The 19,195-nt window shown below is 45.9% G+C and overlaps 1 protein-coding gene across 1 annotated transcript in view; it reads right to left on the reverse strand.

Annotated features, from left to right (window-relative positions):
- LOC143828386 (parathyroid hormone 2 receptor-like) overlaps positions 1-19,195 on the reverse strand; it is a 68,986-nt gene that overhangs the window by 18,463 nt on the left and 31,328 nt on the right. The window contains exons 5-7 of the mRNA XM_077318783.1: positions 16,038-16,224; positions 14,902-15,055; positions 10,971-11,031 (exon numbers count right to left, since the gene is read on the reverse strand). Of these exons, the coding sequence (XP_077174898.1) occupies positions 10,971-11,031; positions 14,902-15,055; positions 16,038-16,224 (402 nt within the window). The remainder of the gene's footprint in view (positions 1-10,970; positions 11,032-14,901; positions 15,056-16,037; positions 16,225-19,195) is intronic.

The following is a 19,195-nucleotide window of genomic DNA, read 5'->3' on the forward strand; positions in this document are numbered from 1 at the left end:
CTACCGTCAATAGAAGATTGGCTGAGTAAATTGATGGATCTCGCCAAGATGGCTAAATTTACATTAACCGTTAATGTAAAAACCGAAGATGCTTTTCAAGAACAACGGGGCCCTTATTTGAACTATTGAAGAAAGTAAAATATACGGGGAAAGGAGTGGGTTTTATTATTATAACTAGCAAGAAAGCCCATTGCAAGCAAGAATGCAATGGGCGCTAGGACCCAGGGGACACCGGGAGGTGCAGATCTCTCCGGCTGCACCCTGATTGGCCCTATTCCAACTTGGACAGCCGGACACTTCCACCCCCGAGGCTGATTCACAGATATATAGAGGAACCATGGATAAGGATATGTTTAGAGTCTAAATAATAGCTTTACTAATGTTTATTATATGTATCTATTTTGTTTCTATCCTTTTGGAAAATAAAAAAAAAAGCTTTAAAAATACCTCTGAATGTGGAGGTTCCTTTCAGTCACCATGGCTAGTAGCCACTGATAGACTAATTCTCCTTACTTTTGGGGAGGATAGAGATGCCATCTCTGGGTTGGTTGGGAAATACCTGGAGACTCTGGAGGGTGGGATCTGGGGTGAGGAATATAATACTATGGAGTCCAACCCACCCTCCAAGTCAGCCATTTATTCCAGGGGAGCTGATCTCTGTTGCCTAAAGATGAGCTGTAAAACCAGGGGATTCCCAGGCCCCACCTGGGGATTGGAATCTTTAGGGGAGAATAATAAGATGCTAATTCTGAAATATCAGTCAGTCAGTCAGTAACCTTTTATTGGCATAAAGAATTCTGAAATATGTTGGTGTCCAGATTTTGCATTTTTACTGTTCTCCTGAATTACATCTGTCAAACAATTATCACAGAAATTGACCATCCCCACTAATAATCAGTCTCTGCAACAAAGCTGTTTGTCCTCAGTCTGAAAAGCAATGATTTTATGATCTTATTTTTATTGTTCTGAGGACCAGTGTGGTGTATTATTTATTAGATTTACAAAACACCTTTCCCTAAATGGGCTCGGGGCAGTGTCAAAATTTTAAAATCCCTATAAATATAAAATTCTAATAAGACAATAAAACCATAAAATCATAACCTGGAATACCCTGTTATATCACCTATAAGCCTTGGTTGTGCTACTATCAGTTATGGTTGCAGACTAGAGCCCATTCCGCACACATTAGATAATGCACTTTTAATGCGTTATCCTTCAGGTAGAGAAAAGCAGCATATAAGAACCATATAAGAACCAGCTCTTCTTCTACCTCACAGGGTGTCTGTTGTGGGGAGAGGAAAGGGAAGGCGAATGTAAGCTGCTTTGAGACTCATTCGGGTAGAGAAAAGCGGCATATAAGGACTATCCTTGGCAGTTCATGACTCATTAGACCCTATGTCTAACCTGGAGGTAGCGGGGGGGGGGGGGGTCACTTTTATTGTTGCAGTACATCTTGGGTTTGTAGATTGTGATTTTAAACATTTTAGGGGTATTTTTATTGGGGTTCTATGTATTTATACTCTGTAACCCGCCACGAGCCTTCGGGAAATGGCGGGATGAAAATTCAATCAATCAATCAATCAATAAATAAATAAACAAACTCTTCTTCTAATTTACCTCACAGGGTTGTTGTGAGGATAAAATGGAAGGGGAATGAACAAGGTATGCCACAGTAGGCTCACAGTGGGGTGAATGTAAACTGAATGCCAATAATACATAATGGAGTAAATACTAATAAATAATACATAATATATAATAAATAATACATAATATTATTCTGTTGCTTAAGGTCTAGTTTTTAAAAATAATAAAATGTTTGCACCTTAAGCAGATCCCTGGAGAAACTGCATAGAAATCCACTGGATGAACGAACGAACGAACGAACCTACCTACCTACCTACCTACCTGGCCATCCCTTTTAGGCAATTCACAAATGCACAACCAGCACCCTTGAGTCCTCAGGAACAAATTTTGTGGCTAACGATTTGCAACGAAAGAAAGTTTCAAAAGAATCTGAGAGACTGCAACATTTTTGAACAGGTGAAGTCCAATTTAACTCTCTGGCAATTAATGAACAGATGAAAGGAAGGCTCTGTGAGGAGATGTCCCCATTCCCTCACATAATAAAGCAGGAAGCAGAGACCTGTCACTTCCACTCGTAAATAATCTTTGGAGCAATTAATGAGGAGACAGGGATTGTGCTCCTCAGACCTGGTTGCCTCGTTAATAGCTGTTGGTATAAGGCTGCGTTTCTCCAGTGACATTTCTTGCAGATGTACCTTCGGGGCACAATAACTGAGGGGGAGAGATTGCTCTTGCCAGTAACTGAACACCCTCTTCATCATCTGTGTCTTGCTCATTTTTGTGGCCTGTGACTCACAGAGACATCAGCAGAGCAGAAGAAAGGAGATGTGTCAAGCAGGAGGGGACAAGAATTTCACTAATAATTTTCAGAAAACCAGTCAGGGGAATTTGTGTTGCCCATTGACTAAGGTACCTAAGGTGCCTAATGTCCATCATCCAGGAGCTCTTCTGCATAAATCCTTGGCCATACTTATCTCACTGTCAGAGAAGAACAGGTGGCTTACCTGTCGGCCTTCTAGAATGAAGTCATCCAAAGTGCTTCATAGCTAGCATAATTCTCCTCAAGGCAGGGGAGCACTATAGTGCATGGCTCAAGGAACGGATGTGCTCCTTCCTGCAATCATTCCTCCCTAGAGCAACGTGGCAGGCAAAATCGAGACTAAAATGTTGCAGAGAAGGAAGACACGTAGTTGTCACTGTGCAAGGATGGCTCAGAGGGTCTTATTAAGAGGTAAACTTGTCGGTCGTTGCAGGAATACACCTGAGGAAGATTAGCAGGGCGACCTGCTCAAAGCGGGAACTACTTCCCAGATGTTCATTACATTAAAAAAAATTCATTACGTTAAAAAAAAATTAAGCACTAGCTAGAGCATAAAACCAAACCAAAACAGCCTGCCCTGCCCTGGATAACCCATTCTAGCCTGATCTCATCAGATCTTGGAAGCTGAGCAGGGTGGGCCCTGGATGGGAGACCAACCTTGCTTTGAAAACCCTGCAGGATAGCATAAATTAGTGGCACCTTGATAGGGTGGGGAGAGGGACAGCAGGCTATAAAAAAGGATCAAGTCCCTGGGTAAGTAGAAATATTTTTGCCTGGAGCCCCCAAAAAACAGTAGTGTAGCAACCAGTTAGGCCTCAAGGGAAAGGGCCTGTTTTTTTAAACAAGCTACGCTGCCAAAGAGATGGGCTGTCTACATTTCTCTGTGTGGACACTGTGAGAGAATGACGTAGGCTTGGACTCCGTGGAATATTAACAAAAAGGTGAGAGGGGACAATTCTCTCCTCTCACTGCACTATTCTGTTCCCAAGGGTCTATCCCTTGGAAGCAGTACCTCAGGAATCATTTGGAGGGCGTGGATGCCAGAGGAGGAAGGAGACAAATAATTCTCATTCTGTTGACAGAATCCATTCTGTGATTTACCAAACTATCATTATTAGAAATTGCAGTTGAAAATGCTTTCAAAGCATGTCACTCATCATTCAAAGAGCGATCGTATTTTATAGGAGATATTGATTAAGAATCCCTGGCAAGAATTTCCTTAGGGGGAAATATATACACAAATATATACAAGGACCTTTTCAATGTTTTCGGTTTTTCTGGGCTTAAAGAGATCAGTCCTTTATGTTAGCGATCCCCAACCTGTGGGCTGCGGACCACACGTGGTCCTTCGACTAATTGGAGGTGGGCCCCGAAGGACGCCTTCTCCTCCCCCCCCCCGGCCCTTTACAACACACTTTGGGTGTCCTTGTCTCCCATCACTCCCAGATGGGACTATCTCGTTGCAGAGAAACAAGCTCAGGGTTCCCATTGATTTGTCATTGTCATGAGTTAAAATGTCCATGAAAATAAAATGTTCCTTATGTTCATTGTTGTGGCGTGTCTGTATCTTATTTTGAAGGGATGTTTAAACATTACCATAGCGATCAGAGAGCGTTAGGGCAGTGGTTGAGAGTAGAGGAGTAAACTACTCCCCCCCCCCCCGGCCTCAGTAAAATTGTCAAGCGTTGAGTGGTCCCCGGTGATAAAAAGGTTGGGGACCACTGCTTTATGTCATAAGAATTGTGATATAAGTGCCTGCAGTGCCCTATTCTCAAACAAATATCTGGGCCATTTTCCCCATGGGCCTCATATTTGACTGAGGGAACTGTGTGAGAAATTCCATTTTTCTGAATTCCTCCTGAAGAGATCTTGTGCTTGTTTTTCTTCGCCACCGACTCGGCCTACTGCTTTGAGAAAGAGTAGTCTGTTTTCTCGGCATTTGTATAAAACGTTTTGTCACAAACATCTCCAACCCACGCTTTCTGTGGAGCTAGTGTGGGCCAAGGATTAGAAAAAAAGAAGCTCTTTTCCTCGCATGAATCAACATCCTTGTATCTTTTGTGAAGCAGGCTTTCTCAAACAGGGGGTTTGTGATGGCCCTGGAAGGGTTTCCTGAATGGATGGGATTTAATTAATCTTTTAAGAGCCAGTTTGGTGTAGTGGTTAGGAGTGCGGACTTCTAATCTTGCATGCCGGGTTCGATTCTGCACTCCCCCACATGCAACCAGCTGGGTGACCTTGGGCTCGCCACGGCACTGATAAAACTGTTCTGACCGGGCAGTGATATCAGGGCTCTCTCAGCCTCACCCACCTCACAGGGTGTCTGTTGTGGGGAGAGGAATGGGAAGGCGACTGTAAGCCGCTTTGAGCCTCCTTCGGGTAGGGAAAAGCGGCATATAAGAACCAACTCTTCTTCTTCTTCTTTTATATCTTTTTAAAGTTTGTTAAACATTTATCAGGTGATAGGGCCGTATATTATGTCAACCCTCCTCAAATGGCCGATGATTGGCCTGGAGGGGGTGGGAAGGGTAGGGGCCCGGGGTGGGCCTGTGCACAGCTATGCTTCCCAACCATATTCTGCACCATCGCACCACTTCTGTGGTTTCTCGAGGTATACTGGGCCCAGACCGCATATGGCTTTGAAGGTGATTACGAAAAGCCTTAAGCCTGATCCAGTATTCAACTGGGAGACAGTGGGGTTGTTGAAGTGCAGGCCAGATGTATGACCTCCAGACAAACTTCCTGTGGGCCTGATGAACTTCCTGTGGGCACACTGGCCATGGGCCAAGAAAAGGAACCAAGGAGGGAGTTTTGATCGATCCAGTGACTAGCCATCTGGTGACTCTTTCTCATCTGAAGATGAAACAGATGTTGGCTTAGGCTACATATGGGCTAACGGGTGTTTTTGTTCTTGGCATTCCTGATTGGCTTGCTAAACACAGGCATGTTGCTAAGGAATGTTTTCAGTGGGAGGAGGGGTCTCGTGATACAACTGAATAAGAATCATCAGAAACAACCGAGACTAATATCCTAGGTAATAGCTAGTTTCATTGTTGGATTTCCTCAGTTGTGTAATAATAAGGGCCATTCCGCACAACTTAAATGTAGCCAGTCTTACCTTTTGTAAACGCTATTAATTTAACGTTCCACATGACGTCGTAAACAAACCGCAAAACTCCCGCCAAACTCCAGCAACAATCGGAATTTTATAGTGCTTAGGGGGAAATCCAGAAAAGTGGATTCCCCATGAAACAACTGCTACACTTCTGAGCAAGAGCCACAACACATCAGTGAAAAAAATGTGCATTCTCAAAATAGTGGTAGAAAAAATGTTCCTCCTTAGCTCTCGCGCCCGAGCTTCCGGAGACTTGATCGCCATTTCCCCCCCCTTAAACCAGCGAAAGCAACAAATAAGCGAGGCTTCTTTGGCTGAAATCTCTCCACAGAAGTGCTTAACAGTAAAACAAAGCTCCTTTCTGCTATTGTCTTTAAAGTTTCTGAGCACAATACAGCCCCCTGTTTGACACTGCCCGTAATTTCAGCCAGAAATTGTACCCATCGGGGGGCAATTTTTTTTTATTTGAAAAGCGTGTCAACGATTAAGCGCCAGCTCCTATGAAAAAGATCTTTCTGAGACATTGAATGAACAAATATTCGCTGCTACTGGTGTTTTGGGGGTTTTAAAAAACAGTTTTTAAAGGGAAAGTGGCTTTTCAGGAGCACAAACACAATAGTTCATTGGCTGTTCTGTTTGATTGACGGCCAGGGGTGGAAAGAAGCACAGAAAAATATCCCCACCCTTGTTGCAATTCCAGCGAGATTGGAAACCTGTGGGGAATGAATAGACTGCTACTGGGACTTCAATATTCCACAAGAATTGAAGGTGTGCGGAATGACAAAATTCCACTATTAAATATAGCGTGTCTGCATACTGCAAACATTTAGCAACACTGGTCCTTGTGCGGAATGGCCCTTATTGTCTGTGATCAAAAAATTCAGGCAGAGCTCAAAGTCTCTTGTGTAACAGAACAGAAGTTATGAGAGAAGAGCCAAGCATCTTGTCCTCAGGCTTGTTTCTTAACCTCTTGTAGATAAGAATGGGAATGTTCTTTCCCTTCCCTGGGAAAGCTGAGCCGGCAAGCAGTTTGAAGCTTGAAATATAAGGCTTTGTGCATTTCTTTCCTCACAGGATGCGGCCTAACCATTATCAATTCATTCGAACAACTTCCAGCACATCATACTGTCTTGTCAGTTCCTCAGGCGCTTTCTGTTGCTTCGTCCCAATGACTGATCACCTGGATGCAAACGCACCTTCTACAGCAGATGAATTCATAATATCACCTTGTTAACCTCGAGAGGGTCGGCTATGCTGTCCTTTTAAGAGACATGAGTTTGTCTTCATACAGGCTTGGCCACGAGGGACCAAACGGGCCTGACCAAGTAGCCTGACTTGATGAGATTGATCTGCTGGGTCCTCCATGGTGCACAAAAGCTCTGAACATTATCAAGAGTGAGGTGAAATATCAATTCAGCTATGTGGAGTTGGGGGATGGGGCAGGACAGAAGGTATGAAGAGGCTGTGATTGTCTTATCTCCCCACAGGGTTAAAACCCAAACGTAAACAGATGATGCATTGGCTACCTGATTGGCCCTCTGTGGCATGGGCCTCTAAATAGGGAGCAGCCTCTGGGTGACAGAGGGTGACTAGCGGGTCTACTCCACCCCCAGGTACTTCCCCCAACTCCTTCTTCCTCCTGGAAGAAGAGCCGGCTGGCTCTGCCAGCCCCCTTTGCAAAAGTAAGCTGGAAAGAGAGTGGCAGGGCTGGGAGGGATGGAGGGAGAGCCTGCCAGCCCTGGGGCACCCATTACAGACTCTGCACCTGCCCACCTGCCCAGAATCCTGGGGGCTGAAGTTCCTTCTATTTGGAACCTGAGGGAGTCAATTTGGACGACGTATTATTTGGAAAAGGGATGTTCTCCTTTTCTCAATGGGCTCAACAATGAGGGCCATTCCGCACCAGGATCTATGTAGCAAATTGGTTGCGGAACGAAAAAACGCCATTTTAAATAGTGGAATTCGTTGTTATGCATACCTGCCTTTGTAGTGGAATCCAGTTGCGTTTCTATCGTTTTTCACAGGTTCCCACAGGTATGGGCATCAGCCAAACAGATTGTAGAGGTTCTGCCCAATTGTGGAGCCAAAGACCCGGCAGAGGATGCAATAGCCCCAGAGGAGAAGAAGAAGAGTTGGTTTTATATGCTGCTTAACTGAAAAAGTCTCAAAGCAACTTACATTTGCCTTCCATTTCCTCTCCCTGTAACAGACACCCTGTGAGGTGGGTGAGAGCCCTGATATTACTGAAGAAGAAGAATTGATTCTTATATGCCGCTTTTCTCAACCAGTAGGAGTCTCAAAGAAGCTTACAGTCACCTTCCCTTTCCTCTCCCGACAACAGACATCCTGACCATTTCCACACTGAGAATTTGTACCGCCTTACCACTCATCTGGTGGCAGGGAAAATTAACGGTTCTGCTCAATGTCGGCACCAAACCAGGGCCATCCCAGGTGCGGCCCGACTCAGGCCCTCCGTTGACCTGTAGCAAGCGAATGTAGATAGATCTGTGGTCCCTTTTATGCCCCAGACGGCACTGGGCCTATGTTGGGGCAGGCCCATGCAGCAGGGGAAGAGTCAGGCCATTCTGGCCCAGCTCCTCCCCAACCCTCGCCCAACTATGGCATCCCAGAAGGAACAGAAAATGCCCCATTGCACTGCACAGTGAGGCAGAGCTGCTTGGGGTATTACATTATTTTTTTAAAAACGTGGTATTGTTTGGGAATGCAATACCACATTCTTTATAATGAAAACAAGCCCAGGCCAGAGCTGCCCCACTGCATGGCAGAACCTTGCCGCTCTGGTTCCTAGGCAGGAGTACAAATTTGGGGTGGATGAGGTATGCCATGCCAAATGCTCCCCTGGGCAGGAGCAGGAATAGGCAGGGCAACCTGCCCCGAGGCAAACGCCTGGCAGTAAACATCTCTGTGAGTTGGGTGAAGCAGAGAGCCCTGATATTACTGCTCGGTTAAAGGTAAAAGTACCCCCTGTGCAAGCACCGGTTCATGTCTGACCCTTGGGGTGACGCCCTCTAGCGTTTTCATGGCAGACTCAATACGGGGTGGTTTGCCAGGGCCTTCCCCAGTCATTACCATTTTACCCCCCAGCAAGCTGGGTACTCATTTTACCGACCTCGGAAGGATGGAAGGCTGAGTCAACCTTGAGCCGGCTGCTGGGATTGAACTCCCAGCCTCATGGGCAGAGCTTCAGACTGCATGTCTGCTGCCTTACCACTTTGCACCACAAGAGGCTCATACTGCTCGGTTAGAACATCTCTGTTAGTGCTGTGATGAGTCCAAGGTCACCCAGCTGGCTGCATGTGGAGGAGGAGCAGGGAATCAAACCTGGCTCACCAGATTAGAAGCTGCCGCTCTTAACCACTACACCACACTGGCTCTCAGAGAGAATATCATGGTGTTAATTAGTACCTCTGCCATAAATTTCTTACACTGCTCCAAATCAAGGGGGGTGACAAGGACATGGATCAAAGGAGTGCAAATTAGAACAGCAGTATTCATAGGGAATGAATGGAAGCTTCTAGTTTGCCCAGAGCAAAATCTAACAGAGGCTGAGACAGCCCACTTTTCCTATACCTTCTCTTCAAAGATCTCAGGCAATACAAATAAGCGTGACATGGTTTTAAACCAGCAAAACATGCCTATAATACCCAGCAATTTTTCTACCTATGCCTTCCATACGCATGTATTCATTAGGCATCTTGAGTTTTTCTAGTGCGGGTGCTTGTGGGAGGGAGGGGGAAGAGAAGAGCTGTTTTTTCTACCCCGCTTTATATTGCCTGAAGGAGTCTCAAAGCAGCTTATGAACACCTTCCCTCCCCCTCCCCCACAAAAGGCACCCTGTGAGAAAGGTGAGGCTTAGAGAGTCTTGAGAAAGCTGGGACTGGCCCAAGGTCACCCAGCAGGCCTCACGTGTCTCAAAGCAGCTTATAATCACCTTCCCTGCCTCTCTCCACAACTGACACCCTGTGAGGGAGGTGAGGCTGAGAGAGCTCTGAGAGAACTGGGACTGGGCCAAGGTCACCCAGCTGGCTGCATGTGGAGGAGTGGAGAATCAAATACGGTTCTCCAGATTAGAGGCTACTGCTCTTAACCACTACATCAAGTTGGCCCTCCAGAATGCAAATTATCTCGGGGTTGGGGATCCTTCCATTTTTGGTTTCCTTGCTGAGGTGATATATTTTTAGAGAATTTTCTCCTCAGTGTTTTCCTCAGCACCAGAGAAGGTGCTGACCTATATGTGGAACCATGGGGAGAAGGTGCTGTTGAGGAAGTGTTTCGTTTCTGCACTGCCTAAGTTGGTCATGAGGAATCCAGTGGCAACGTGACAGAGGTTGGATTGGGCTGAAAGATGATATATTAATAATGAAATCATTAAATTATACACCTTAATGGGCCTCTTCCAACACCGTCCCCGGCCTTCCCTCACAGCACTAGAAAGCGCTCCATGAACCATCCGGGTGAATTTATATCTGCGGTTAGATTTGGTTGTGCATTCTTTTAACTGGATGTCTTTTACTATTTTAAGATATTTATATTGAATTTTGATGTAATCCTGTGTTGTATTTTAATTATGTTGTTAGCCGTCCCGAGACGCTGGTGAGGGAAAATTTAAAGCGCCCAAAATCAAGATGGAAATTGACTACACTGCAGAGGGGAGGGTTTATTTGGGCTGGGATTGAATAAAAAGCAAAGTGCAGACTTGACCTAGGCTTCTTGAACCAAACAGAGATCTAAAAACAAAACTGAAGCAAAGCAGAAGTACTGACATGATACATTAAAAGCTTCAAAAATATAAAGAGTAGGATCCTAGTTTCAGCTAGAAGAAGAAGTTGGTTCTTATATGCCGCTTTTCCCTACCCGAAGGAGGCTCAAAGTGACTTACAATAGCCTTCCCATTCCTCTCCCTGCTAGTGAAACACAGCAGTTCCTAATAATTTATCCAGGTAGTTTTGTGAAGAAGGAGAAGGAGAAGGAGGAAGAGGAGGAGGAGTTGGTTCTTATATGCTGCTTTTCTCTACCAGGATGAGTCTCAAGGTGGCTTATAGTCGCCTTCCCTTTCCCCTCCCCATAACAGACACCCTCTGAGGTAGAAGAAGAAGAGCTGGTTCTTATATGCCGCTTTTCTCTACCTGAAGGAGTCTCAAAGCAGCTTACAATCACTTTCCTCTCCCCACAACAGAAACCCTGTGAGGGAGGTGGGGCTGAATGAACTCTGAGAGAACTGCTCTGCAAGTAAAGAAGAAGACGAAGACGAAGACGAAGACGAAGACGAAGACGAAGACGAAGACGAAGACGAAGACGAAGACGAAGACGAAGACGAAGAAGAAGAAGAAGAAGAAGAAGAAGAAGAAGAAGAAGAAGAAGAAGAAGAAGAAGAAGAAGCCACTACACAACACCACCTCTTGACTCCATTTTCCTGCCCTTTGTACTGACCTGGAGTCTGCCGCCATTGCTCGAACCACTGCCCAGGCCACGACGAAGGCAGCTGGAAATCCTACAAATGTAAAAAAACAGAAAAATCCGGTTAGATCAGATTTGTGTGACAAGCAGAAGAGTGACTAAAAATCCCTTTTTTCACCCCTTTTGCAAGTAGCAAAAGCCTGTGGGGAATGGGCAGCTTTCCTACTTTCATCCTTTTCTAAGCATGGCTGGTTTCAGGTTCAGGTTGAAAGGAAAGGGTGCTGGAAGAGAAAGGAGGGGGCTTTTCTCAGAGGGTGTACCTTGGCTTTGTTTTCTGTGCCTTTAGGTCTTCAAAGACTGGCACAGGATGCTTACCAATTGAAGCTGATCGCCCTATGCCCCCCGCAGGGCCTTATGTTCTGTGGGTGAAAATCTGTTGGTCGTTCCCGGCCCTAGGGAAGCACGCCTTGCCTCGACCAGGGCCACGGCCAGGGCCTTTTCGGTCCTGGCCCCTGCCTGGTGGAATGAGCTCCCGGGAGAGCTGCGGGCCCTGCGGGATCTTCCATCGTTCTGCAGGGCCTGCAAGACAGAGCTCTTCCGCCAGGTTTATGGTTGAGGCCAAGGCTAACACTTATGCCCCCCCCCCGGGATCTGGGATTGGGATCTGGGACTAGGAACCATCAGGATCCCCTCTCCACCCGCCAGTAGTGGGAGGGGGGAAGTTGATTAGCCGATCTTGCCATGCTAGTTAGTTAACTAACAATGTTAAAACTGTACTTGTTGTTTTAATGGATTTTAATGGGGTTTTAAGATGTTGTAACCCGCCACGAGCCGCAAGGGAGTGGCAGGGAATAAATCTAATAATAATAATAATAATAATAATAATAATAATAATAATAATGGCCATTGTATTTCTAGGTTAATCAGCCTTCACACCACAATGCCAACGGCTGTTCTTGTCCCCCATTCCCCCCCATGTGACAGAATCAACATCCCCTCCTTAAAGAAGCAAAACTTCAGCTTCTGACTGGGTATCTATGCTTCCTGCTCAAAGTAACAGAGAAGCTCATAGTCTTATATCTCAGTTGACAGGGGTGGATAGGAACCAGTGGATAGGGATTAAAGGGGGACAGGGGTCCTATTTGCCCATTTTTGGTGGAAGACCTCCAGTCGATCATAGTGCATGTCTGCTGGTGCTTAGCCGATCAACTAGAGAAAATTAGAGCCAAAGGGAAGACAAATTAAAAAAGAGAAATAAAGCATCGGCCAGTTACCATAGAGTGATTGCTAGAGCTACCTTTATTCTTTCTGTGTAGCTCTAGGAATCATCAAGAACTCTATGGTCATAAGGACCACCGAGTGGTTGATGCCTAATTTTCTTTTTTTAATTTCCTGGAACAGCCTTTCCCCACAACCCTTCCGCTGGTTGCCACACACTGCTTGAACATCCTAGATGCAGGTCTGATCCGTTGCAGGCTGCCTTTTGCCCAGCAGCATCGATCACAACCCAGCCCACTAATGGAGTGTTTTGCCACAAGCATCCCATTAGGCAGACAGTGCCTAAAACGCAACCGACAACCGCTACACCGATAAAACGAGCAAAGCAGGACGCGAGCAAAACAAACAGCCCTTTTCTAACAAGGGTCCCAGGAATTCTTTCATTTGCTGCAAGCCAGAGTTTCACTGAAGATTAAAAGCAGCCCCAACTAGCCGTCTGAGGCCTCGGAAACCGGCTGCTCCTGGACGCTCTCATATCGGAACAATCCCCGCCCCTGGAAGAAAACCTCTTCACTTTGGAAAAGGAGCAGACAGAGGGAAGAGTCCTAGCTCGGTGTTCTTCTGCTTGATAGGATCGTTTTCCGTGTGCAAGGATTTCTTTCCTGGGGGAACGTTCCACCACGGCAGCCTCTAGCAACGGCATCATGCGGGCCCATCGAAAGTCAGGGGCCTAAAAGTGGAAGCTTCTAGAAGGGAACCTTCCCTAATTAGGAATTAGGAATCAGCTGCAGCAGTGACTATTTCCTGGCGCTTCCTCTCCAAACGTTCAAGCCAGGCGAGCGGGCAGTTAATTGGCAGCAATTATCCTTGCCGCAGATCGGCTCTCTCTTGTCAGGCGTAGAGCGGAAAGGGTTCTGTAGCCACTGCCAAGTCCCTTGCCAATTTCTCCAGTTCCTCCCTGGAGGGCGGTTAGCCATGCCAGTAACTCCGCTCTCCTTTCCGCTGGTTGCTGGGTTCTGTCAATGTCCCTCAGCTTCCCTCTAGCCAATGTTATATTAGTATTCTCTCTCGCCTTGAGAGCTATAAAACCTCCCAGTTGCCAGGGACGCCACAGCTGGGCCGGAATCTGGGAGCAGAGGTAGGCAGCCAGCAACTAGTCTCTTTTAATGATTTCTTTTTCACAGCCGGGAAAGGGTCTGCCATTAATTACTGACACGGACAGTTTTATTTCTCCAGTGTTTTTGTGAACTACAACTGAACTCAAAAGGTCCGGTGAGCTGTTTTAACAAAGAATGATCACATGGCATCATATGGCTTAATTTGGAGACTACGACACAGTTTACTAATTTGTCACAATTTACCATTGCCTTACATCTGTACACTGGAGATGGTGGTTCATTTAGTCTGAGGAAAAATTTAATCTACAGGGATATCTTTAGACTCCTTGTATCTGATATCTGAAAAGACTGCATTTAATTCAATTAAACGCAGACTGTTAGACATAGAACTGCAGGAACTTAGCAGTAAAGCTAGAAACGTTTGCTCGCCATTGAGCTTGGGGATCTCACCAAGCTCTCAGGCCCTAGCTGCGTACTTCTACCATCTAATCATCCCACAACAGCGTAGAGCATTCAGGTTAGCTAGAACTAATGCTCTACCTTCTGCTGTTCTATATGGGAGATTTCAACAGATCCCGTATTCAGCTAGGTTGTGCCCCTGTGGACAATGCTGTATAGCAGGGGTAGCCAACCTGTGGTCCTTCAGATGTCCATGGACTACAAATCCCATGAGCCCCTGCCAGCCTTTGCTGGCAGGGGCTCATGGGAATTGTAGTCCATGGACATCTGGAGGACCACAGGTTGACTACCCCTGCTGTATAGAATCAATTACACACTTTTTCTTCCATTGTCCATTTTATTCTTCGATCCGAGCCAAATTTCTTAACTCACTGCTGTGTAAAAGAGAACTGCATTAGGATGAACGAAAGACTCCGTTTCTTTTGACATCCCAGAACCCTGATATAATTGAACCAGCTGCAAAGTTTTTATATCTTGCCATGAGAAATCGTGAATGTATTATGTCTTACTCTAAAGCATGATCTATGCCTTTGTTTTCAGTAGCAGTGGATCCTTTTGCACTTTCCCTTCTTATATTGTATTTTATATGCTATTATATATGCTATTAAAGGTTTGTTGTTATTGTTGTTAGTCTGAGGAAGAGTGCCTGCACTCGAAAGGTATTAATTTAGAAATATTGATGCAGCTCCTTCTAACTTTAGCTTGAATGACAAAGTCATGCTAACTTAGGGTTTCTAGATCCAGGTTGGGAAACTCCGGGAGATTAGGGCAGGGGTAGTCAAACTGCGGCCTTCCAGATGTCCATGGACTACAATTCCCAGGAGCCCCCTGCCAGCAAATGCTGGCAGGGGGCTCCTGGGAATTGTAGTCCATGGACATCTGGAGGGCCGCAGTTTGACTACCCCTGGATTAGGGGGTGGTGCCTAGGGAGGACAGGAAACTCACAGGGACTAGTGGACTCACAGGCAATAAAGTCCACCCTCCAAAGCATCCATTTTCTCCAGAGAAAGCAAATTACTCTAGTATAGAGGTCAGTTGTAATCCTGGGGGATTCCCAACCTAGAGGCTATCATCTCTAGGGTTGGGGGACAAATTACCAAACTGTAAAGAAAGTAATTTTTGAATGGGGAAAAAAAAGCATTTACTGGATAAAAGCCAATGTACTTTACCCCAGCCGATCAAGGTAAACCCCCACAGATACTTGGTGTCTGAAAAGAATGCCACAAAGATCAAGCTGTGCAGATAAAGGCCTTCCACCAGGATCCAGTAGTAGTTGGTCGCCAGGAAGTAAATAAACATCACCACGGTAACCTTGCATCCCACCTGTCAAAACAATCCAAAACTAAGCAAGTCTTTGCCATCGTTTGGGATGTCAAAGCTATGTGATGCTATCCTTGCAGGCTGGAATGAATCTTTTGCTTTCTAGGGTCTTGGAGTTAGTGTGATGTCAAAGCCAAGGATGGACAGTCTTTCACATTAAGGACTGAGGAGGCTGTGGGTCCAATTGATCATGGAGCCTGTTCCAGATGACTTTGCTTTCCCCCCCAATCTTTGGAGACTGCGGGCATCTTTGGAATTCTGACACAGCACCGGGGGCGATGCCACAAACTGGCTGCCACAGGAGGCGGAGCAAGCCACAAAATGGTGGTGCAACTTCACTTCAGGCTCTTGCGCTGTGGCATCGGCTGATATCAAGGCCACTTTTTAAAGTAATCTGCTGTTCTGACTGAGCAGTAATATCAGGACTCTCTTAGCCTCACCAGCTCACAGGGTGTCTGTTGTGGGGAGAGGAAAGGGAAGGTGATTGAGTGTCATTCGGGTAGAGAAAAGTGGCATAAAAGAACCAACTCTTCTTCTTCAAAGTGCTCATCAAAGTACTTTGATGGTGTCCATTTTATTTCTCGGTGTCACTCAAACTTTGGCCCGAGTTATATGAAAAATATCAATCTGTTTGAATGGTCACTCCCAGTGGCGAGCAGAGAAGCCAGAATAAGCAAAGGCAGAAGTGATTTAAGGATTCAGGAGTCCATAGCACCAGATCCGGTTTAAAGATTCACAAGGCCCTAGCAGAATACAAATGTGGTGGGAGCAGCCAGAATGGGAGCAGAGGGGTCCCCCATTATGGAAACGGGTGTCACTCAGAGTAGCCTTAAAGAGAGAAAATGGGGGAGGAGAGAGGCTATGGCCCTGATCCATGGGGGGGGGCTTGGAAGTGCGGGGCACCATGTGGGGCCCCTGGAAGTGCGGGGCCCGTAGCACGTGCTACGTGTGCTACAAGGCCTGAGAGAAGATGGGAAATACTTACGTACTGGGACTTGTCTAAGATGGGAGCCACTATAACGCTCTGCAGGTCTCCCATGAGCAGAGAGTCAAGCTCCTTCACTCCAACCTGAGCGTGGACTACTTTATCTTTGATGAAGATGCTGGTCGCCCGGAGCATGAAAGAGATAAACAGGTGCAGGTGGATGTAATTCCGGGTGCAGTGAAGCCTCCTGCAGGGGGTAAGAAGAGAGTAAGAAAGAACCCTTTGTCCTTGCCCAGCCTTTGTAAGCCTTTTCAATGTAGAGGAACCCCTGAAATATGTTTCAGGCTTCGAGACATCCTGGAAATGGTGGCCTGCCCCTTCAGAGAAGTGGGTGCAGAAGTAAGATGTGGGAGCCAACCAATCAATTGATCGATCGTTTACCATAGGCCTGTAAAGCAACAGGGGACGTGGGCTACAGGGACATCTAGTAAGGCCAGCAACCAGTTTGGTGTAGTGGTTAGGAGTGCGGACTTCTAATCTGGCATGCCGGGTTCGATTCTGCACTCCCCCACATGCAGCCAGCTGGGTGACCTTGGGCTCGCCACGGCACTGATAAGGCTGTTCTGATCGAGCAGGAATATCAGAGCTCTCTCAGCCTCACCCACCTCACAGGGTGTCTGTTGGGGGGAGAGGAAAGGGAAGGCAAATGTAAGCCACTTTGAGCCTCCTTTGGGTAGAGAAAAGTGGCATATAAGAACCAACTCTTCTTCTTCAACTACATGAAAGGCCATGTAACCTGTGGAAAGCTCTTGTGTAAGACAATTCCAAGGACAGTGGATACGTACGTTTCAGACAAAAATGACCCGAAAGACTTCACTGCCTGACACACATTTCACCCAACTGGGGGTTCTTCTGGGAATAGCCCACCGCTATACTCTCAATGTTGAGCCTCTTGTGGCGCAGAGTGGTAAGGCAGCCGTCTGAAAGCTCTGCCCATGAGGCTGGGAGTTTGATCCCAGCAGCCGGCTCAAGGTTGACTCAGCCTTCCATCCTTCCGAGGTCGGTAAAATGAGTACCCAGCTTGCTGGGGGGTAAACGGTAATGACTGGTAAAGGCACTGGCAAACCACCCCGTATTGAGTCTGCCAAGAAAACGCTGGAGGGCGTCACCCCAAGGGTCAGACATGACTCGGTGCTTGCACAGGGGATACCTTTACCTTTACCTTTATACTCTCAATGAGTCAAAACCTCAGAGTATCCAGAAATCGGAGGTTTTGACCCATTGAAAGGCCAATATACTGTTCAGCAACACTCCTCTTCCTTTATGAGAATATTTTATTTATTTATTTTATTTCCATATATATTTGTATGTATGTATGTATGTATGCGTATGCGTATGCATATATGTATATGTATATTTCCCCCTGGGAATAACCTTAATGAGGGTGGATTAAACTAGACTACTTTTGGAACACTTTTGTATTCTATATATCCGTTTCCACACATCTCATCTAGATTATATTTGGTTTCAAACAGTGGGGAACTATCCCCTGAAGAAAACCCAATTGGGGTGAATTACCCATCGGGCAGAGAAGTCTTCTGGATCAGGGGTAGTCAACGTGTGGTCCTCCAGATGTCCATGGACTACAATTCCCATGAGCCCCTGCCAGCGTTTGTTGGCAGGGGCTCATGGGAATTGTAGTCCATGGACATCTGGAGGAACACAGGTTGACTAGGCCTGTTCTGGATCACTTCTGTCTGATATATCTCCAATTTCTTGGGATTGTCTTCATTATCATCGTTATAATAAATGTTGTTGGATTATTGCGTTTTTATGAACAGGTCAGTTCATGTATTCTTAATATGATTTAGTGTATTAAATATCTATACTCTGTTTGGCAAGTAGTTGTACACAGACTCTTCCTACTTCAGTTTGGATTCTTTCCCTAGTCTGTTGTCCCTTTGTTTAGATCTGTAGTTTTATCCCAAGTCACCCGGCAGGTAACTAATAATTTGTCACAAATATGTTTACAATCCTTGTTAGGGGTGCCAACCTCCAAGTGGGATCTGAAGATCTCTAAGAATTACAACCCATCTCCAGATTATATAGTTTGCTTATCAAGCCCTGAACTGGGCTCAATCTTGCACGGAGCTTTTATTCCAAACACAGGTCGATTCAATCCCTGCCATCTACACTGAATGTGATTTCCATTTTATTTTGGGAGATTTAAAATTTTCATCAGCATTGATCCGGAGTGACCCTACCTTTCCCCCGCGATATCCTGGAGTGGATATAACCCTCGATATTTGAAATATCGGCCTCAGTAAACGTGCAGCTGTCTGCTTTCACTGAAATAACTTGCTGCTGAGCTTCCAACACTGTAGAAAAGCCCTGATTGGCCAGGACATCAGTTCCTGGTTCCCAGGTTGCAAGGCTTCCCTTAAAGGGGAAGCCTTAACTTTTTCAGCAGAAGCTCCAGAAGCCCTAACTTCTCTTGGCAGAGATTTTCCTCTTGGATTTATTCCCCCTCCTCTGCTGTCTCCAGTCCTCTCCCCATCCCTGTTCAAAAAGAAAGAAAGAAAGAAAGAAAGAAAGAAAGAAAGAAAGAAAGAAAGAAAGAAAGAAAGAAAGAAAGAAAGAAAGAAAGAAAGAAAGAAAGAAAGAAAGAAAGAAAGAAAGAAAGAGGCTCCTGCTGTGCTTGGCTCCCCACCTCCCCTTCTGAGCTTCTCTAATCCTGTGCAGAAGACTTTCCTGTTTCAATGGGCAGGGTGGGGGATAGAGGAAGACCCGAGTTCAAATCAATCTGAATTCAGAAGATCCACAGTGGAATAAACGAAGTAAGTGCAGCATCAGCCCTGGATAGTCCAGGCAATTTTGATCCCCTCAGATCCCAGAAGTTAAGCGGGGCATTCCCCAGCTAGTATTTGGATGGGAGACCTCCAAGGATTTGGGTAGTAGTTCCTCCAAGAAACATCAGGGTTCACAACACAGAAGCAGGCAATGGCAAGCCACCTCCCAACATCTCTTGTCTGGCTGCCACACAGTCCTAAGAGCTCCCACCCATATACTTTACCCCGAAACAAAAAGTAGAAAATACCATGACCCACATCAAAGTCAAGAACCTAAATAGGTCAAACTAAATGAGATGAATTTAAGCCTCTGTAGAGCAGAACACAATTTTAAAATTGTTATATACAGTTAGCTCCTTTTCATTATCT

Source organism: Paroedura picta, unplaced genomic scaffold, assembly GCF_049243985.1.
Source record: "Paroedura picta isolate Pp20150507F unplaced genomic scaffold, Ppicta_v3.0 Ppicta_v3_sca22, whole genome shotgun sequence".
Classification (NCBI taxonomy): domain Eukaryota; kingdom Metazoa; phylum Chordata; class Lepidosauria; order Squamata; family Gekkonidae; genus Paroedura; species Paroedura picta.